This window comes from Geotrypetes seraphini, chromosome 5, assembly GCF_902459505.1.
Source record: "Geotrypetes seraphini chromosome 5, aGeoSer1.1, whole genome shotgun sequence".
NCBI lineage: Eukaryota > Metazoa > Chordata > Amphibia > Gymnophiona > Dermophiidae > Geotrypetes > Geotrypetes seraphini.
In genome coordinates, this window is record NC_047088.1 from 41,656,330 (window position 1) to 41,678,565 (window position 22,236).

The following is a 22,236-nucleotide window of genomic DNA, read 5'->3' on the forward strand; positions in this document are numbered from 1 at the left end:
CAATATAGAATACAAAAACAACAAATCTCCATCAGTAGCCTTCCTGTCTACCAAGAGCATCCAATACAAAGATATCAACTAAACAGGGACTTCCTGCTTTATATTTAACATCCATCCCACATGAACAGCCCCCACTCATCATCTTTCCATCCTCATCCAATTCCAAAGTTCATAGGCTGTAATATTGAAATAAAACTGAATGGAAAATCCAAGCAAAATCACTTTAAATTGTTACATCAAATATTTAAGCAACAAAGTTATCCAACACCTGCTAAGTCACCCATGTAAAAATAGTACTCGACTCCTAAATGTAACTGTACCACCTTTAGCAGCAATAATTGCAACCAAACCCTTCTTATAATTTGATATCAGTCTTTCATATTGCTGTTGAGGAATCTTAGCCCACTCTTCTTTACCGAACAGGTTTAATTCAGATACATATGTAGGTTTTCCTGCATGAACTGCTCGTGCAGCATGAGGCCTTGTTGCAAGGAGTTGAACAGCATCGCAGGCTTTATCCCATCTCCACTGAATGCTTGAGTGTTTGGAACACCATTGGTAGATGACTACACCAACGTGTACGCGTTTAGCTTTTAGCAAAGTATGTTAAATTTATTTTATTTTCCACAATAAAGTGCAGATATTGAAGGTTCATTTAATGTCTTTTCATTGTTTGATGACAGGAGAATATTTTCTTATTCTTTTGTGGTTGTAAACACTGTATTAGTAAGGGGATTAAGGAATCTGATATAATAAGCATACTGGAGACTCTAGGTGTTATTTCTATACCAATTTATTGTTCTTTTTCAATCAAACAGACTTGACATAAAACGTCTTTATCAATGTATCATTGCAGAGTGTGAAAATAAAAGTTATAGCTATATCATCAAGAAATTTACTCCATTAAACAAAAATAATAGCATTTTTTAAGAAAAACGGAGCTTTATATAATCAGTGCCTTTAAGCAAACCCAGGAGGTGCTTTAAAATTTTAAAAAAATTTATTTTCTGATCAAGCACAATCAAATTCATGGGAAAAACATCAATTTACAGTTTTTCCAACTTTAGGTTTTTCTGGACAACCCTAATGTTGCATCTTTGGACTGGTTTTGCGTTTAAAGTGGGTTAAAACTAAATTTAGGATAAGTTCAGCAATAGTTCTTAGTGAGACAGGACACTCTAAGCCAGTGGTTCCCAAACCTGTCCTGGGGGACCCCCAGCCAGTCAGGTTTTCAAGATATCCCTAATGAATATGCATGAGAGAGATTTGCATATAATGGAAGTGACAGGTATGCAAATCTCTCTCATGCATATTCATTAGGGATATCTTGAAAACCTGACTGGCTGGGGGTCCCCCAGGACAGGTTTGGGAACCACTGCTCTAAGCCACCTGCCTAACCCCCCGCTTTTTACAAAACCGCGAAAGCGATTTTTAGCACAGGCCAGCACGCTGAATGCTCTGTGCGCCTTCCGACACTCACGAGTTCTATGAGCACTGGGAGCAGTGCAGAGCATTCAGCACACTGCACTAAAAACTGCTTTCGCAGTTTTGTAAAAAGGGGGGGGGTAAGATCATTGTAAATATAAAGCTGGTACCCATCTAATGAATGCAGCTTTTTGTGCTGCTAGGTTGATTTTCCGTGGTTCAGTATTAGTGGGAATGGGGTATCTGGAGCTGGACAGTATTTTTTTTTGCCTAAAATAAAGTTTAACAAACCTGAAGTCTGGATACATGTGGTGTAAAACTATACAACCACCTAAACTTGTTTATCAAGACAACTAAAGAGGATGTTATGAATATATAAAGCTAAAAGATGAAATATTCTAGTAGATAAGCCACAAAATATAACCACCATGCCTAATATACATCATTTCCTTACAAACTACATCCCTGTTAAGAAAAAAACCACACAAAACAGTAAATTCTAGCAAGACTATTTATTGAAAAATGGCCAGCATCCATTCTGCAATTAAAACCAAAAACAAAAAGGCATAAGGATCACTATAAAAAAAAACAAACCACTAAATAAAAAGATCTTGTAATAAAAGGAAATTAATTCTATTTTCCTTTTTGCTGTTGTACATTTTTTAAAAAATATTTGTTATAATTTACTCCCTTCTCTAAAGCTGTTCAACCATTAAGCCCAGGATTGCTTTTCCACCTACCCTATTCTGGTATGGTAAGAGTTTATTTGTCTGTTTAAACATCAGTCCAGGACTTCATTACCATTCAAAAATACATGCCCATTATTTAGTCCATGTGCCCATACACTGCTACAGACTGACAGCTATCCAAACTTTCAACAATATAAGGAGACAGGATCATAAAATCTAAAACAAGGTTTCTTCAGTGCAAAACACTAACATCTGAATTAATTTTGTCTGCTTAGTAGGAATGATTACCAGTTAATCAAATGTCTGAAATAGCCTTAAGAAACCTCGCCACACCAAATACTGTTCAGTATTCTCCATTTTACCAATGTGTTACATTCTCATGTATGTAAGCTTTTGCCCGAATATGCTGCATGTTTTGCCCGAATATGCTTTGAAACACGACCACTTGAAATCCTAACAAGTCGATTCAGTTCTACAGGATTATTTTATTGACAAGTGAAACAGCTAGACAAATGGAAAAACTAGCAAGATGGGCTTGATGAAAATTCTGAAGTGTAGAACTAAACACAGGACTGCAGCCATTCTGAAGTATTGAACAGAAAAATCCCAACATCACATTCACAATCATGGTTCTCAGAGAAGCCTAGGGTGGTCCCGTGTCTGTTTCATCGTCACTGCCTGCAAGGCTACTATCTGTTGACTGAGTGCTGTCTTCATGGTCACCTTGCCCATTATTCTCACTCTTGTGATTCTGGTTATTCAAATCTCCCTCTGTGCTAATCCTTTGTGAAGGTTGTTCCCCTACAACTAGTCCTTTATTCAAAGCAGCAGAATCTGGATCAACTGCAGTTGTCTTCTGCTTATTTTCAGGGTCAAGAAAAGTTTCCCATCCTTTAAGTCTTTCTTCCCTTTCTCGTGACGTCTCTTCAATCTATACATGAGTAATTTAGAAGGAAAAAAAGAAAAAAGAGGTGACAGATCAGGCAACTTCAAAATTTTAGATGCAACCTAAAATGCTAGATTTGGATTAGGATTAACAGTCAAGTTTAATAAATTTTGATTTTTACGCAATATCCAATATTTCAATGCGTATTACATATTTCTAATACATAGAAAAAAGACAGGGATAACAAATACAAATAAGATAAAATAATACATACTAATCATTTTTGTTCTATTACAAATTAATACAAACTGGAACAATTGGGTAATGGGTAGAATTACAATTTATAGAAAAAAAGAAACATTTAAGGTTTGCACAGTTTCCGCAACAAAAATTTCACAAAAAATGGTTTGTGAAAATACAATTAATACTCTACCATTTGGATACCAATGTGCTTCACTGTAATTCACCTTCTAGCATACAGAAAGAGAAACTCTGAACAACAAACAGAGAATGTTTCAGAACATGCATATACATACCTGATAATCTGTAACACCGTCCCATGTTTCAACATGTAGCTGTCGACCACCAAACCATCGTCCATGTAAGGTTTGAATGCACATATCACATTCTTCTGGTTCCTTAAATGATACCGAGGCCACGCCATCTGGATGCCTCTAATAAAGCCATATTTAATGCAATAAGTTTTTCTATACTGATAAAATATAAATTTTTTTTAACATGCTTTGCCCTCTCCTTCCAAATATTCAAACAAATGTGCCAAATGTGAGATTAGGTTTTTACCTTGATGATATATTTTCCAGTAGATAGGGCTGGTATGCTGAACTGTAGGGTTATCCATCCATGCTCGTAAGCATACTGCAGATGTCAATCACAGTTTTCCAATTCCTCCTCCTTCTTCACAATCTCTGCTGCCCCCTTCAGTTCATAACAAAGCTGGTGAAAGCCCTATAGAAAAAGATAGGAGAAGGAGGAGGAATATGGGGAGTGCCTCAAAATCGTGTCTGAGATGCTCAGAGAAAGTTAAAATAATCACTGCAGAAACAACAATGTAGCTAAAACATTAAAAAGCCTCCGAAAGGATCAATGAATTCAAGAAAATACAATTAAGCAAGAAACAAACAGCCTAATCCCATAGTCTGACTATGGAATCTTAGCTATGGAACTGACCATTAAGCTTGAGTCAGAAAGCATGCGCATCAGCTAAACTGCTGGGCATGGGGTTCAGCATTCCATCCCTATCTACTGGAAAAGATATTATCAAGGTAAGAAACTAATCTCTTTTTCCAATGCAATAGGGATGGTATGCTGAACCATAGGGACATACCTAAGCGGTCCCCAAACTCTAGGGTAGGACAGATAAGCCTGCTCATAGTACTGAGGACTCAAAAGCGACATTTGCTGTAATGTCCACCCTGTAGAATTTGGTGAAGGTATGAAGGGAGGACTAGGTTGCTGATTTACAAATCTCCTCGGGTGGAATTGCCCAAGATTCAAATACGCCTTCAATGAAACAGGCAACGGAGATCACTTTACAAATCCATCTAGAGATGGTGGCCTTGGAAGCAAGTCTACATCATCTCACCTGATTGGTTAACATGAAAAGATGATCTGAGAGATGAAACTCATTAATCACCTTCAGGTAACAAAATAGGACTCTCCTGACATCCAAAACCTTTAAGACCTTATCTTTCTTCTTGGACCCCATGGGATGACATGCTGGCAACCCAATCTCTTGGATGACGTGAAACACCAAAACGACCTTAAGTAAGGAGAGAACCGTACACAAGGTCACTCCTGCTTCTGTGATCCTGAGGAATGGCTCTCTGCATGACAGTGCCTACAATTCCGAAAATCTCCAGGCAGATGTAATTGCCACAAGACTGCTTTGACAAATTGATCCATGAGAGAGGCTTCCTTCTATATTAAGATTCTAAGACGGAAACAGATCTTGAATCAGTGGCCGTAGTCTCAGGGCACCCTTCAAGAACGTGTCTATGTCCAGATGGGCCGATAGCAAAGCTCTCTTCTCTCATCATTGGAAGCATGAGAGCCCTGCTACTTGAACTTTAAGGGACACCACTGCCAAACTCTTGTCAAAGCCCTCTTAGAGGAACACCAGTACTGATGAGATTGGGGTAATGCCCACTGTAAGTTCTCTCTGCTGTATTAGCACTGAAATGTCTCCTGTGCTTTAGCATACACTGAAACAGTTGGCTTTTTGGCTCTAAGGACAGTAGCAATGACTACTTCTGAATATCCTTTATGGACTAGTGCTAAGCACTCAAGAGCTATGCCGTAAGACCAAAGCATCCCCTGAGAGAGCAAGTCTGGATACACCAGGAGTCTGAGACTTTCCTCCTGTGGGCGCACGTCTGCGTACCAAGGGTTCCTGGGCCAATCTGGAACTACAAGAACTACCTTTCCCGGGTGATTCATTATTTGGCGGATCACCAGGTCTATCATGGGCCAGGAGAGGGAACATATACAGTAGCCTGTTCTCTGGCCATGATTGAACCAGTGCGTCTAGCCCTGCGCTTCTGGGTTCGCATCTTCAGCTGAAGAACAGAATCGCCTTTTTGCTCTTTGCAGCTGCCATGAGATCAAACATCGGATTACCCCCATTGTCTTACAATAGCCTGGAATGCTTTCAGGGATGACCACTCTCCCAGGACTGTCTGTCCTTCTAAAATAATCCACTTGAACACTGTCCACCCCAGCCATGTACACCACAGAGATTGCCTCCAGGTGTATTTCTGCCCAACAGAAATATGTTCACCTCCTGCCAGAGCGGAGCGCTCCTGTTGACACAGCCCATTGCAGTGAGACGTAATGTGAGACGCCATTACTAGCAGCGGCAACTGGCAGGAGCAGTTCACATTGTAGTGCTGAGGTCAAAAATTCAGACCATTTATGCACGAAAATTGATGATATCTGGTTGGTGTTAAGTGGGTTGACCGGTGTACTTCCAGCCCATGCCTTTTAGATTGAGGACTGATTCCCTGACGAAGCAGTGGGCTTAATGGGCCCGTTGGAATCAGGGCTTTGAATTTACGATTCTCCAACCATAAGTTAAGTCAATGTGATATTTAAATTTTTTTCACAATTTATTATATAAGAATTCTGAATATGACCGATGATTACAGTACTGTCTGATCCAACTGAACAGCCATCTAGCTGGTTTGTAACAAGAAGTAAACAGTCTGAGGTCTTTTCCCCTCTCGATTCAATGGCCCAGGTATAATTTTGGGTGAAGATCGATACAATTATGACATCATCATAAATTATTGTAAATTACCATTGTGCTCCTTCTGGGTGCATTGATAAATAATGAAGAATCTTTGAACTCTACCTTTTATATTGAATATTTAGCAACCAGTATAACATTCCTTGGACCTTTTTCGCCTTCTCTGATTGGCCTGCCAGTGAATTCACAAACCAGTCAGAGAAAGGATGTGTGAACTCTATCTTGTAATCCTCTCTGATAATCTCCAGGACCCAGTGCTCAATCTGATCCAAAGCATAGGACGGGTAGAGATACAGCCATGGGGAAAGTCACAGTATATTCTATCATAAGAGTGCATCTGCTACATAGTCTACTCCAGCTAACACAAGCCGAGGTAGGAACTCAGCCTCCGCCAGGTCCTGATTGTGTAGCCTGGAATGACAGGTGTATGCCAGGGAGGTGGCTGTGGCTGTAGCCTTAATCCCTAAGGCTAGAGCCTTAAACTGCCTCCTGCGGATCCTTCAAAATTACACCTCCCTCATTTGGTAGGGAAGTGCATTTGGTCACCCGGGCTACCAGGGAATCCATCTTTGGGATAGCAAATGTTTGCTGAAATTCCTGATCCAGGATACAGCACAGTCATGGTTTATCAATAGGATACAGCATAGTCATGGTTTATCCTATGGATCAGGAATGTGGGCTGAGATAGGAACCCGCTCAGAAGAGAAAACAGAGGTCAGAGTTTGCAGAGGGTCTATCTTCAGCTCTCGAAAGGCCTCAGTAATGATCTCAAGCAATGCAGAGGACTTAAAGAGTTGTATCAGCTGTTTTCTTGGTTTGTATTTTGTCGTTCAATAAACTGTTTTGGGAAAAAAAAAAAAAAAAAGAAAGAGTTGGCGAGCGGAGGGGTCCTCTCCCTGGTCTATGGCCGATATCGCCTTCTGGTCCTCCATATGAAAGGCTACTTCTCCCATCAGGGAAACCTCACCTTGGGACAGTAAAGGAATCAAATCTGACCCCTCATCCTCCAAGTCCTTGTCAGATGGACCATCAAAGTCCATAACAGCCTTAGCTCTCAGGGAAGAAATGCTCTGAGCATTCAGAGAAGCCTGCGAGCTGGGCCGCTCGCAAGCAGAATTGACAGGCGGAGTTTGGCCTTGTACATAGAGTGCCAGAAGAGATTAATGAACTCTGGGATAAAGTCCTGAAAGGACAACTCTCCTTTCCCCTTAGTAAGGGGTGGTCACCTTTTCTTGGGCTGGGGAGCATCTACGCCCTTACGGTGTGTAATAACGCTGTCCTGGGGCTCCAGGAAATGTTTCTTCCCCCCCCCAATGGGACCATTTGCCTTTCTTCAACCCTAGAGAACTGCAGAGGGGCTAAGCCCAAAGCTCTTGTGCCTCCATCCCATGTCGCTTGACACAAGGGTGCTCTTCAGCCTCCCATACAGTGCAAATAAGGTATGACATGGGGTATTAGGGTCTGAGGACTCCATCCCTATCAGTTTTAAAGAAAAACAAGGCATTCTGAAGAAATTGGAGAACTTTGAAAAAAAAATAGTCAGGAAATCCAAGATGGCTGCTATGGCAGCATTTTGGCGCAAAAAAAAAAAATGGCTACAAAACACTTCAGGGCTGACCAAAAAATTAAAAACATAGGATTTTAGAGAAGGGGGACTAAAGACCCAATTGCAGAGACAGTCAAAACAGTTTTCAAGAACCTCCCTGATTTTCCTCATAGGCTATCACAGCCTGTACTCACAGACCATGTGCTGGAGAAATGGTGCTGCAGCCTGCTTCAGCTCCTTTAAAAGTGTAGTTGGATCTGGAGGGGTTCTCTGCCTCAAGCTGCCGCTCAGCTGCCATGCCGAGATCTTCAGGCTGCCAGTCGGACTTTAGTCAGACTGAACTTCAAACCCCCCATCCCCAGGCTGACACCAACAAAGTAAAAAGAGGAGGGAGGTGAAGATGCAGTTGGCATTGTAAATGCCCCATAGGAACGTTATTGATGCCTAACATTCTGCGCTCAAGCTCCTGACCAAGTCAAGGAAGCGAGCAAGCGCTGAGGGCCTGGAACCCTGAGCACCACAAATCTTCAGCAGGCTGGTTGTACAGGTCCCCAAAGGATGCACCTGCCAGCTGTAGATTTAAAACATCTGCTTCTCTCCAAGTAGGCAAAGCAGTCCCTTTAAGCAGTGTAAAAAAATCTGCATAAAGCCGAAAACCCAGAAAAATACAGCAAAACAATAAAGAAATAAACTGAGCAGATCAGAAAGACACTGTCATGCTTGCTTGCAGAAGGAAGAACTGAATAGGGTAGCAGAGACTGTGGAGAAGGAGGAGGAACTGAAAAGCTGTGATTGACATTTTCTGCAGTATGTTCGCGAGCATGGATAGATAACCCTATGGTTCTGCATAACATCCCTATTGTACTGGAACAAGTATTTTGAGTACAGATCGTCCTCAAGTTTCAAGTTTATTAGATGACTTGATCAATCGCTTAATCAAATATTCTAAGCGATGTACACTTTAAATTAAACAATTATTAAATATAAAAAAATAAAACAAACAATACAGTACATACAATTATTGTCCTCTGACCTAGGCCTTGGAAAATGTTTTCTCCAAGTTACAATAGCCAAATATTTGCAGAGTTTCATTTTAATATTTTCACGGCTATCAAAATTTGACTTTGGAAAGGTAAATGAGAAGTTGCCACTAGTCTGTAATCTTTGATCATAACTTTTGATTTTAGTTCAGTCATAAACATGCTATTAATTCCTAGGCCTTCTCTGAGCGTTACATCCTTTCCTTCCATTTTTCTTGAAACACAGGCTCTTATTCCATCTGCTGTGCATCTCCGAGTCTGCTCATCACCATTTTCTTTTGGAATTTCAAGGCCAGTTTTGAGACCAATTCCTAGTTACTACTGGCAGGAATTATGGCACAGTATGGGTTGGTGCACAAAAAAGAACCTGGATGACTACAGAAGGGACACAGGGGTAAAAAAGCTCACAAGAGGTTGTTAGTACAAGCAATAACATTTTTTTATTAAAGTTATTTTAAGTTCATTTACTCTTGTGAGTTTTTTTACCCCTCCGCCTTCCTGTAGCCATCCAGATACTTCTTATTTTTATCCACTTTTTTTGTGCATTGTCTGGTTTTGTGGATTTTACCTCTGCTTTTGCTTATGTCCCATAGTATGGGTAGGAGCAGAAGCAATCCATTTATGGTACATAATGAACTACATAATCATTATGAAAGTAGGAGAAAACACCTTTTAAACTCGTTTGCTGTGTGTTGTATATTGTGTATTATGTCCCTGTAATAAGATCTACAACAAGACTTTTCAGGATCTATACCAACGAACACCACAGTACTGTGATAAGAACAAGAATGGAAGCATCTCTAGTATTACTCTGTATAAACAATGGGCACACCTTTAATAATTTACACTGTTTTGTCTTGGACTATATCCCTGTGAAGGATCAGGGAGGTGATCGTAAACTTATTTCATTGTTGAGAACTGTATTCATCCAAGGGGAACCATTTTTGAAGTTATGAGGCTCTATCCTTCCTAAATTGATTAGTGTTTACTTATAGGTGATAGATACATCATAGAATAAAGATACTGGTCTATGAGTATCATTTAAATATACAGTAAAACCTTGGATTGTAAGTAACTCGGTATGCAAGTGTTTTGCAAGACAAGCAAAACATTTTATTAAATTTTAACTTCATATACAAGCAAGGTCTTACAATACAAGTACATACAGTATACACACATCACATCATCACAACCGAGCCGATGGTTCTTCTCTCTCTCTGATACTGCAGGAGTGTAGTGACTGTTCTAAACAAGCAAAGTCTTGCAATAGGAGTACATACAGTATTTTGTATTAAAGTTTTTGGGTTGTGGAGTTTCCATTATTTCTTATGGGGAAATTTGCTTTGATATACGAGTGTTCTGGATTACAAGCATGTTTTCGGAATGAATTATGCTCGCAAACCAAGGTTTTACTGTACATCTATTTGCAGAAAATGACATATTTGAATTGCTCTTTCACAGCAGATTATTTTAAAAAAACAAAATGCCACAAATCAGATGGAATTATCGACTTCCAACTTTAACAGCAAATCACAGTTAAATGTATCTGAGAAGTTATACACTGCTAGTGAATGAGGAGGATTAGATAATGCTTGTGGTGTCCAAAACAGCATACTTACATCAAATATAAGAACCTTCTTTACTTGTCCAAACTTTTCACATTCTGTCCGAAGATCTTCTCGGATTTCATTCAATACCAAAGGATCTTCCTGTTGAAAGGCACCGGACAATAAAATCTTACCCTATTATGAGAAGTTACTTTTTTATCTGTACATGTTAGAAAAACTAACTTTCTGATGACCAGAGCCAGCACTTTTCAGCTAGAAAAAAGAAATAATTCAAATCTACTAAAATGTTATTCATAAATAAAAATCATATCACCACACTACAAATAGTTTTCTAGCTTTTGCTATTTAATTATCTTAAGTTATCACCCTTTCTCTTTAAGAAAGACATTAGTGTAGCATATATAATACCTGTTCCTTCAAAAATCTTGTCACTGATGGACGATATGGAAGGGTATATTCTTCTTCTATTCTGGAGTTTTATTAACTTATTTAAATTAAATAACTTAATTTAGAGTAAAAAAAAAAAAAAAATTATTTTTGGGGAAAGGTGACCTCAACTGCTTGCAGCTATTTGACTTTAGAACTAGTCTTATTAAGACAGCTTTATGCAAGTTATCATTAGTCCCTTAAATTCCCCCTATGGTTGTTCCTACTTTTCTTTTTTATGTTCATTTTTAAATCATTTTTGTTTTCGATAATTTAATTTAATATATCTGCAAAACCAATACTAATAATCATAAAGGGATAACAAATCCTTTCTATTGAATTTTCTGTGTGTTGTACTTAGCTTTGTTTCCCTGGATATAATTGATGCAATCTTCTCCCGGCTTTAAGCACAGTTCTCTGTTGACTTTTCTACTGTGCTGAATGATAATGTTAAAGTATATAATGCCAACACTAGTGCAGCTGGTGCAAGCCTGTGAACAGTAACTGTACAGCACTTCCACCAGTACGCTCAAAGATCTCTATACAGGAATAGCCTGAAATAAATGATTGTGTGTTCCTTAGCATCAGGAGTAGGAAAACAAGCTACCTTGCAAGAGGCATGCACATGTAGCTGATTGAAAAAAACAAAACATGATGGATGGTCTCCAACGTTCTGAAAAACGAGCTGGCTTAAGCCGCTAATCTCACTTCAATATTTACCATGGCGCATTAGAGCTGTGTTTAGAATTAATTCTTGGTGCATCTGGTATTGATAGCTGTTTCTTTTCTTTTTTTTTAATACAAGAGACACACCATGGCTTAATAATTCTTTAAGCCTATAAACGCTTGGAAACAGCTTTCTTGGTTTACACTATATGTGCACAGAAGCTGTAGTTCCTCTCCTATCTCGTAGGAAGCACTAGACATCTAAATGCTTTAGAAACAAATCAAGCTGTGATCCTGCCATCACTTTTAAATGCAGAACCACAGCATATTAACTACCGTGTTTCCCCAAAAATAAGACACTGTCTTATATTAATTTTGGGCCCAAAAAAATTGGTAGTAATCTCCTCAGCACCTTACTACCATAGCTCAAAAACGAATGAAATTCTTGGGGAGGTAGGAGGCATTGTGTGCTTGATCAATTCTGCTAGCTATGGAAAAAAATAAAACACTTATTACACTGCATTCTACACTTACAGGCAGGACTCGGTGCTTGGACCTGTGCTCTTTAACATCTTTATAAACGATCTGGACATAGGTACGACGAGCGAGGTGATTAAATTTGCGGACGATACGAAGTTATTCAGAATAGTGAAGACGCAGGGGGATTGCGAAGATCTGCAACGTGATATAATCAGGCTTGAGGAATGAGCATCGATATAGCAGATGAGGTTCAACGTGGATAAGTGTACAGTGATGCATGTCGGTAACAAAAATTTCATGCATGAATACAGGATGTCCAGGGCGGGTACTTGGAGAGACCTCCCAGGAAAGGGACCTGGGAGTTCTGATCGACAAGATGATGAAGCTGTTTATGTAATGTGCGGCGGCAGCAAAAAGGGCAAACAGAATGCTACGAATGATAAAGAAGGGGATCACGGTCAGATCAGAGAAGGTTATCATGCCGCTGTACTGGGCCATGGTGCGCTCTCACCTAGAGTACTGCATCCAGCACTGGTCGCTGTACATGAAGAAGGACACGGTACTACGTGAAAGGGTCCAGAGAAAAGCGACTAAGATGGTTAAGGGGTTGGAGGAGCTGCCGTACAGTGAAAGATTAGAGAAACTGAACCTCTTCTCCCTCGAACAGAGGAGATTGAGAGGGGACATGATCGAAACAATCAAGGTACTGAAGGGGATAGACTTAGTAGATAAGGACAGGTTGTTCACCCTCTCCAAGGTAGGGAGAACGAGAGGGCACTCTCTAAAGTTGAAAGGGGATAGATTCCGTACAAATGTAAGAGAGTGGTAGAAAGCTGGAACGCTCTTCCAGAGGCTGTTATAGGGGAAAACACCCTCCAGAGATTCAAGACAAAGTTAGACAAGTTCCTGCTGAACAAGAACGTGCGCTGGTAGGGCTAGTCTCGGTTAGGGTGCTGGTCTTTGACCAGAGGGCTGCCACGTGAGCGGACTGCTAAGCATGATGGACCACTGGTCTGACCCAGCAGCAGCAATTCTTATGTCCTAGGATAAAAACTATACTCATAGTCCTCCCCTTCTTTCCACTGGATCTCCCCCCTCCTCTTTTTCTTATTTTTAGTTCTGTCTCACTTCCTTTTGGTGGCGTAAAAATAAGATTTGGCGGTTAGAAAGAGAACAAAATCGGCAAAAGCTTATGCTTACAAGTTACAATAGTCCATTTTCTTCCTACCATGCTTGTCTTCCTCCTTCCTCCCCACCACCAGCAAGTACGTTTGGTGGTTCTGCGTAAAACCGCAGTGCAAGATCCTCAATGGCTCTCTCACACCATGCAGCAGCCAGGTAGTCAGCGTCTGATTCCACAGGCTTTGTGATGATCCCAGGGCGTTTTCATGTTAGAAAGCTGTATGAAGCCTCGTTTCCCCAAGACAGAAGTCCCAAGTATCTTTCAAGTTTCAAGTTTCTTAGGATTTTATATACCGCCTATCAAGGTTATCTAAGCGGGTTTTTACAATCAGGTACTCAAGCATTTTTCCCTCTCTGTCCCGGTGGGCTCACAGTCTATCTAATGTACCTGGGGCTATGGAGGATTAAGTGACTTGCCCAGGGTCACAAGGAGCAGCGCGGGGTTTGAACCCACAACCCCAGGGTGCTGAGGCTGTAGATCCAACCACTGCGCCACACACTCCTTTTTCACCACAGCCACGGTAAAGGAAGGAAAAGCACATGCGAGTGTCCATGAGGTGCCTGAAATGTAGGTGGACTAAAGCGGGGTTTGCTGTAATCCTAGGGGGGGGGGAAGCTGTTGGGGCTTAATTTGGGGGTAGGTCTTATTTTTGGGAAAACACTGTAGTAAACTGTATGTAGTACACACATTCCTCTAGATACACGACTCCCTTCTTTAGCACTTTCTTCTCCCAACAGATATGTTTTTAGAAGTCAACTGATGGAGAAAAACTAAGCTGCCCCCCCAAAAAAAACACTGAACTATGATTTTTATGTTGATTCAGATCTCATAATAGATACTCCTGGAGTAGATATAATTATGTCTGTGGTATATTAGTTTATTTTCATTTGGATGCAGTTTCGCTGTACTCCCTTCTGTATCCCCCTTCTGCTTCTATTCCTTTCTCTCCTCTCTTCTACCTTCCAAAGTATTTAGATCAATGCTGTCTTGTTAAAATGTTTATTTTATTTTTATTTTTCCTCTAACTCAACTTTTCACTTCTCTATTACCCTCCAGGTACTTTAGTTAGATTGTGAGCCTTCGGGACAGTAAGGGAATTTTTCAAGTACCTTTCTTATTTCTAATCTTAATGTATATTTTCTGTAAACCGCTTAGAACCTAACGGATGTAGCGGTATATAAGAAATAAATTACATTACATTACATTACTCGCTGTCAGTTTTCTGCATGGTGTTTTACAAGACAATTCATTACATTCATTGAGCATATGAAGCAATACCAAGACTCCTGAGGCAGGCCTTTTTGGCCAAAACACGATCGTGTCGAGTCTGTTATAAAAAGGATTGAGCACCATCTGGTCTCCTTCGTTGTTGTTTTGTGCTTCTCACTGTTGTGAAAGGCAGTTTCTCCTGTTTGTTTAGCAAACTGTGGTTTATTAGTGCCATCATTTCTGCAGTAGCTGCCTCTGGTTGAGCGCACATACAAAAATAAGTCACTGCTATTAGTATGCAAAATGCATGCTAAAGAGCTGCATACAGAATTACTTCTGATGCTACAAACTATGCAGTTTAGCACATTTTAATAATGCTGAAACTTTACTCCCGATTAAATTACATCAGCGTGTGTGTGTGTGTGTAAATGCTACAAAACAAGGAGAGAAAGGAGGTCCCAACCTAAACTGCAGTAGAAAACCAACCGAGAGCAAACAAAATAAAACTGCAGATCTGTACAAGACGTAGGCAAAATTTATTGTAACAAAATAATTATATGCAAACCCTTTTACCAATCAAGGGACCCGACACGGCCCGTTTTTCGGACAAACCTTCGTCAGGGGTCCATGGTAAAAAAGGAAAACAAAAAAAGTCACAAAAAATTGTAGAGTAGCAGCAAAATGTCAGCGACGTCGAGAATCACCAACTTCAATGAGACGTCGCTAACATTTTGCTGCTACTCTACAATTTTTTGTGACTTTTTTTGTTTTCCTTTTTTACCATGGACCCCTGACGAAGGTTTGTCCGAAACACGGACCGTGTCGGGTCCCTTGATTGGTAAAAGGGTTCGCATATAATTATTTTGTCACAATAAATTTTGCCTACGTCTTGTTCAGATCTGCAGTTTTATTTTGTTTGCGCTGTGTGTAAATGCTCTCATTAACAAAGTCTGCAAATGTTGTTAAAAAAAGTGACCGTTTAAATGCTCCATGTACTCTATCGATCCCCAAAACCCAAGTGAAAACAATACTTCATCTTCATTCATCTTTCTTGAACAGCAAGTGTGAATGATTGATTTGATTGGTTACTATTATGCTTCCTAAACTGCATGTCTGGATCCAAAATGGGGTCAATAAACTCACATTTAGAGTCAAGACCTGGGTGGGCTCTCCATAGCTGTATATTATTCTGCAATCTGGGGAGGGGGAGTCACAATTTTATTTGGTCAGAATCATGAGGGTCACAGCTACATAAAGACTGACAATATCATCATTGAAATTTCTAAATTATGAAAACACAGACTGATAAACTTATGAAGACAATCATTTATATAGTACAAAAATATATAAATAAATAAATCACTTCCTAAAATTTAGCACAAAAAAATCCAAAAGTAAATCTAACACCAAAATTAGAGGCAAACGAAAAACTTATCTGCTTCTGAAAAAGTAAAAAAACACAAACAAACCTTGAGCCACAGAGAGGTAGAGGAACGGTTAAGCCTGTTACCACACCTGCATTCCTTACAGCCATTAAATTACGCAACTGTCAGGTTTTACTAGACTGGAGCATCAGCGTCTTCCTTTTTATAGCAAGTTCTATAGCAGGATTTCTTTTTATAGCAGAGAAATCATTATTACAGTGCTTATTACTACCATCATTACTACTAAGTCAGTTGAGAAGCATAATTTCAAGTAATGAAACAAAAATACCGAGTTGGATAAAAATTGTTTTTGCTCACATTACTAAAAGGTTTGCAGGAAAATGTAATTTAATTTAATGGCATGACTGAAACTGAGCCTAGTGAAATAAGGGAGAGTAAGGGGGGGCCAAAAGAATTACTGGATATAGATAACTGAATACAAGAATCAAATTTCCTCAGTGTAAGATGGCTTTTTGTATAATTCTTCCTTTGGCTATAGTTTTTTCTTTTTGCTGCAGTTTCTGAAAGAGCCCTTTCAGTTAAGAGCCTCGACCCTGAAGCAGGGCTGTGGAGTCGGAGTCGGAGTAAATTTCGGGTACCTGGAGTCGGAGTCAGAAGTACAAAAAACTGAGGAGTCGGAGTCGGAACATTTATCTACCGACTCCATTTTTGAACTTGGCATACCAATCACGAGCGATTCTTTCAGCTATAGCACCCACTATATACAACACAGCACAAATGTTGCGAGCAGCTTCTGCGGCCTTAGAACCTTGATTAAAAGCAAAAAGAAGGTGGTGTCGAAAATGCTCATTTCTCTCAACTTGATATTCCATTTTAACGATCTGAAAATTAACCAGTGCTGTGGAGTCAGAGTCGGAGGAAATTTCGGGTACCTGGAGTCGGAGTCTGAAGTACAAAAAACTGAGGAGTCGGAGTCGGAACATTTATCTACCGACTCCACAGCCCTGCCCTGAAGAAGCATAATTGAAACATGGACATGTCGGGAGAGGCACTCCATCAATTGATTCAAACACAGATTAGTTAGACTTTTTGAATATAAAACATAAAATAGTATAACAAAAATTATAAGAAAACATACTGAAGAGGGGAAGATCCGATGACAATAGTGGTTCATGTGGTAGACACATGAAAATCTACGAAAGAGTCAACTGAGGATCTATTAGATATTTAAAGACAGTATTAAAGTTAAGAATTATGTATGAGGGGATTATTGTTATACTACATCCATCTTTGGCATTAACTTTTAACATTCAACTTTCTTCTCAAAATCTATCTACTTTTCCATGCCTTCCTTCTCTTCCCATCTATCCATGTATACCATCTCATCCCTCTTTCTTCTCCCCTATATTCATCTATCCATCAGAAGCATTCCTTCTATATTTCTTCCCTTCCACACCAATCGCTGTGCACCATCTCCTCCATTTTCCTTTCCCCTTCCAGTGCTCCGACATCTCTCTCTCCTTCTCCTTTCAATGGTCCGACATCTCTCTCTCCCCTTTTCCTTCCAGTGGTCTGACATCTCTCTCTTCCCTTCTCCTTCCAGTGGTCTGACATCTCTCTTTCCCTTCTTTCATCATCTTCCTCTGGAATCTGTCATCTCTCAGTGTAATATTTCTCTTTCCCTTCCTCCATTCTGACCCTTACAATCCAACATTTCCCCTCCCCACCTCCACCCTGCATTTCCTCCTGCTCTCATCCTCCCCACCCCCATCCGTGAGCTAATTTAAACAGCTACAGGGGGCCCCGCGGCCAGGAATATCTTCCCCTACTGTCCATCTCCATCCCTTCCCTTCCCAATCTCCTCTGAAAGTCAAAATCTTCTTTTTCAGCAGGCAGCCATTCTGAGAGGCCACCGACACTGTCTCGAAGCTTTCTGTCTGCTGTGATCTGCCTAGAAAGAAACAGGAAGTTGCATCAGAAGGAGGTGGAGCGCATCAGACAGAAAGCTTTAAGACAGCGCCGGTAGCCTGTCAAAATGACTGCTGCACCGGGGCCCTGATGAGGAGACCTGGAAGATGAGGGGAAGGGAGGGAGATGGATAGAAGGGGAAGAAGACTTGCTCAAACCTCATGCCAGCCCTGGTCAAGTGAGGTTCCCAAAACATTGGAGGTGCTTGGGCACCCACAGAGTTGATGCCTATGGCCCAGACAACATCTCTTCACTCCTTTTAGGTATAATACGAAATTTTAAATCAAAACATACCACAAGATTAGCTCTCCTTCTAAATAAATGCCATTTTCAAATTTAAGTATAGCAAAATTATATACTAAAAAGGCAAAATCTCCAAGCATTTTAGCTCTGGGGTTTCATTTTTAAACTTAGAAAGAGTACAATTATGATTTCCTCAAAGCTTTAAATAATGAAAAATTAAGGATCTCTAAATACACTGGACAGAGTGCTGCAGGTATGCAACCAATGTTTTGTACCTCAAAATCATTTGGATGAAACATATTCCTGATGATGACAACTCGTTCATGCCGCATTCGGTTGGCACCAAGTTTTTTCTCTGGCCTCCAATCAAGTTGCCTGAAAAAAATAAGCAATGCACAGGTAAAATGCTGACAGAAAATACCCCCTTTGCTGTACAATTTATACATTTATTAAATTTGATCTACCGCTGAACTTTAATTAAGAACAAAGTGGTGAACAATATAAAATCAAAAATCATAAAAGGAAAAGGGACACAATTAAAAAAACATGAAAGTACACACAACCAGGAGCAAAATAAATATAAAAACCTCTTAGACACCCAGGGAGCACCTCAGCCATTCCCACTGGGCAATGGTTCATAAACAGTAGCAAAAAAATGAGCTTTCAATAAATTTCCTAAAATAAGGCTGAGAACTCTCCAACCTTAACATCTCAAGGAGAGTTCCATAAAACTGGTGCCACACAGAAAACCGCTCCAACTCTAGGAACTGCCTTGCAGGGACCACAAGCTAATTTCTTATGGCAGAATAAAGTGTCTCCTGCCAAGGGAGTTAGAGGAGGGGTTCGGGGGTGGCGGCGGGAGTGAATGGGCATCCCTCCTGCTGCAGACAGTGTCGGGTGGGGGTTCGGATGTGGACAGTGTGTGTGGGGGGAGGGGGTGTTCGGGGGGGGGGTGGCGGGAACCAGGGAAGCCAAGATTCAAATCCCACTTTGGGCAAATCACTTAATCACTTAATCCTCCATTGCTTCAGCTAAAAAATTAGAATTTTAAGTCCTACATGGACAGGGAAATACCTAGCATGTCTGAATATAACCCATTTTGAAATAATTAAAAAAGTTTAAAGATAAATAAAATAAAGAGTTAAATGACCTTTGGGAGGTTAGGCCTACATATCTCCATCTCTTAACTGTGTTAAGATAGATAGTTGTCCTGGAAGTAGGGGGGTGATAATGTGCTAAATATTATACAAATGAATACCGTACATTTACTTTTCTTATGCAAATTTTGAGTGAGAACTAGATCATCCTTTTGTATTAAAATTAAAGTGTATTTATACAAAAAAATCATTTTTTCTGCAGTAAGTGCAAAGCAATATCAGATAAGTTTCAATTTGCTCTTGTCTCGGCTGCCATGAGCAATGGACTCATGCTCAGCAACTGCTCTATTATTTCTTCAAACCTAAAAAAATGGATAAATCCATAATTAAGTCTCAAAGACCGAGTTAATGGTATGCAACTTTTGTGGTATTTTTGGAAATGTTTAAGCCAATACATGCCTTTCATTTGGAAAAGGGTTTTGATTAAAGTTAATATTGTTTCATTAAAGAATGAAACAGACAATTGCACTGAATGCAGATAGTAACACCTCACCTATAAACAGATAAGCAATTGTGAATATTACCAAGTAAAACAACTTAGGGGGTCCTTTTACTAAGGTACGCTAGTGCGTCTTAACGCTCGCTAAAAATTAGTGCGCGCTAAATGTTAACACGTACTAACGCTTCCATTATATCCTATAGCATTTAGCACGCGCTACGCTAAGACGCACTAGCGAGCCTTAGTAAAAGGACCCCTTAGTGTCAGCAATAGAATAAGCTCAAAATTCTGATACTCAATTCAAACTTATCAACCACTTACTGTATGTTTAAAATTGTTAAGTTTTATGTTAAACTGCTATACAGTTTTGGGTGAATCTCATAAAGGCAGTGTAATAAATCCCTATACAAATACAAAAAACAATTTCTAACATTTAAACGTCCATATAAATGTGTTACAAAAGATTCTGTAATATATCAACTCCAGAAGAGTAGATAAAGCAAGGCCTATTACATACTTTTGCTGCAAAGATAGCTTCTTCTTGTAGTCTTTGCATTTTTTCTTTTTTTTGCTGGCATCATACGCCCCCTTCAGTTGAAACTTTGCAAGTTCGACATGCAGTTTGTGTCCTCTGATCTCAGACTCATCCAGAAGCTTCAGTGCAAGGCCCACAGATTCTTTCTACCAAAAGACAAAAACAATTCACTGTCTATATCCCAAGTTCTCATATAAAAGCAGACACTGCTGAATTTTGTAGCTAAGGAGTGTGTGGCGCAGTGGTTGAAGCTACAGCCTCAGCACCCTGGGGTTGTGGGTTCAAACCCCGCGCCACTCCTTGTGACCCTGGGCAAGTCACTCAGTCCTCCATAGCTCCAGGTACATTAGCTAGATTGTGAGCCCACCGGGACAGATAGGGAAAATGCTTGAGTACCCGATTGTAAAACCGCTTAGATAACCTTGATAGGCGGTATATAAAATCCTAATAAACTTGAAACTTGAATATACTACTAAGCAAAAACAAAGGTTCAGCCAGACCAACATTACTGAATTTTATAATGGGAAACATGATTTCCTTTTTCTAAATCTTGTAATACATGTTCTCTGAAAGACCAACTTCTGTTTACAAATGAGAGAAGACAGATATAAACAAGTTAAGATTTTTCTCCCATTTTGTATCCAGGGAATTAGGACCTAAATGAGCAAGGAATTAAAAAAAAAATAAAAATAAATCAAAAAACCCCTCAAAAACCATTTTCCCCCCTCTCTCTTTTTCTTTCCTTTTCTATATGAATGGAGTTCTTTTCAAAATTGTTTTGAATTATATTGTAAACCGCTTTGATCCTTTTTGGCTGTTATGCGGTAATATAAAGTTTTTAATAAACACAAACAAGGAACTGGCTTTAATAAAGACACTGTAAAAGCATAAATCAAAAGTACATTATTTCAACTCAAAAGATGGATTACTATTTCATATATTTATTAGAATTCTGAAGCCAGCAGCAAATCCTTGCTGCAGATATTGCCAAACTATCAAATTTTAAATACAGCTTAGAATTACTGTAATGACTTTACCAAGGAATACGGCTGCTCTAGAGAAATAGATAAGTAGCAAAAAGATTTAACATGTACAACTGCTGGGTGATGCGTTTAAAACACAAATCTAAGCAGATGCAATATGCTCTGAATGGGTGGCATTTAGTAAGACTAGAAAATAAAAAACATTGGTAAGATGATAAGACAAATATTAAAACATAAAAATAGAGTTTTTATAAGGCTACCTTTTGGAATATAGGGTTCGGCTTTCAGTTCCCATCCTCAAAAAATACCCCATGCAAAATAAAACACATGTTCTGGTAGAGGCTAATTTTGCCCTAGAGATGGAGGGAATGTATATGATCATTTCAGGAGCGTAAGCACCTAGAATGAGTAAATGAAATTATGAGAGAGGGAACAGATGTATGGAGTACCCTGCGAATAAGAGGTAAGATTTTGGAACTGATTTGAGAAATGAGAGAAAGCCAGTGTTGTTGAAGAAAGGAGGGAGCAACACGATCTCACACTTGTTTGAATGAGAAGGATCTGCATGGCAACATTTTGCACCGATTGTAGGCATTTGAGAAAGTACTGTGCCAAACTAGAACATTGCAATAATTGAAACATAGAAGATGACGGCAGAAAAGGGCTACAGCCCATCAAGTCTGCCCACTCTGCTTACCCACCCCCTGTCTATGCCCTAATGACCCAATTTCCTTATCTTGACCCTTGTAGGGATCCCACATGGGTATCCCATTTATTCTAGATTGAGTCTAGAAGAAAACAAAGTAGAGCTCAAAAGTCTTTCACAATAAATATGCACAATTCGAGACTAATGTAGAACAAAAAAAAGCACAATTATACAAAAGAAGCTATCTAGGGTACGAAGAAGAGTTCAAGATCAATGCCACCTAAATATTTGAATTGCTTCACTAAAGTTATAAGAGAGCCCAATAACTGTGGGGCCTAAGAAGGAAAGAAATGCTTACCAGTAACCCGCTTGACACCAAAACACCACTCTGCATCAATAAACTTAGTTACCCTATTCAGTCTACCATGAAGATACTGAGCGTAACTCTGGATCAATGCCTAACAATGAAAGACCAGGTGGACTCCTTAATCAGAAAG

The 22,236-nt window shown here is 39.7% G+C and overlaps 1 protein-coding gene across 1 annotated transcript in view; it reads right to left on the bottom strand.

Moving 5' to 3' along the window:
• Positions 1-1,922: 1,922 nt before the first annotated feature.
• Positions 1,923-22,236, bottom strand: part of HTATSF1 (HIV-1 Tat specific factor 1) — a 47,361-nt gene continuing 27,047 nt past the window's right edge. The window contains exons 5-9 of the mRNA XM_033946316.1: positions 20,093-20,256; positions 18,255-18,354; positions 10,471-10,560; positions 3,537-3,674; positions 1,923-3,045 (exon numbers count right to left, since the gene is read on the bottom strand). Of these exons, the coding sequence (XP_033802207.1) occupies positions 2,758-3,045; positions 3,537-3,674; positions 10,471-10,560; positions 18,255-18,354; positions 20,093-20,256 (780 nt within the window). The 3' untranslated portion in view covers positions 1,923-2,757. The remainder of the gene's footprint in view (positions 3,046-3,536; positions 3,675-10,470; positions 10,561-18,254; positions 18,355-20,092; positions 20,257-22,236) is intronic.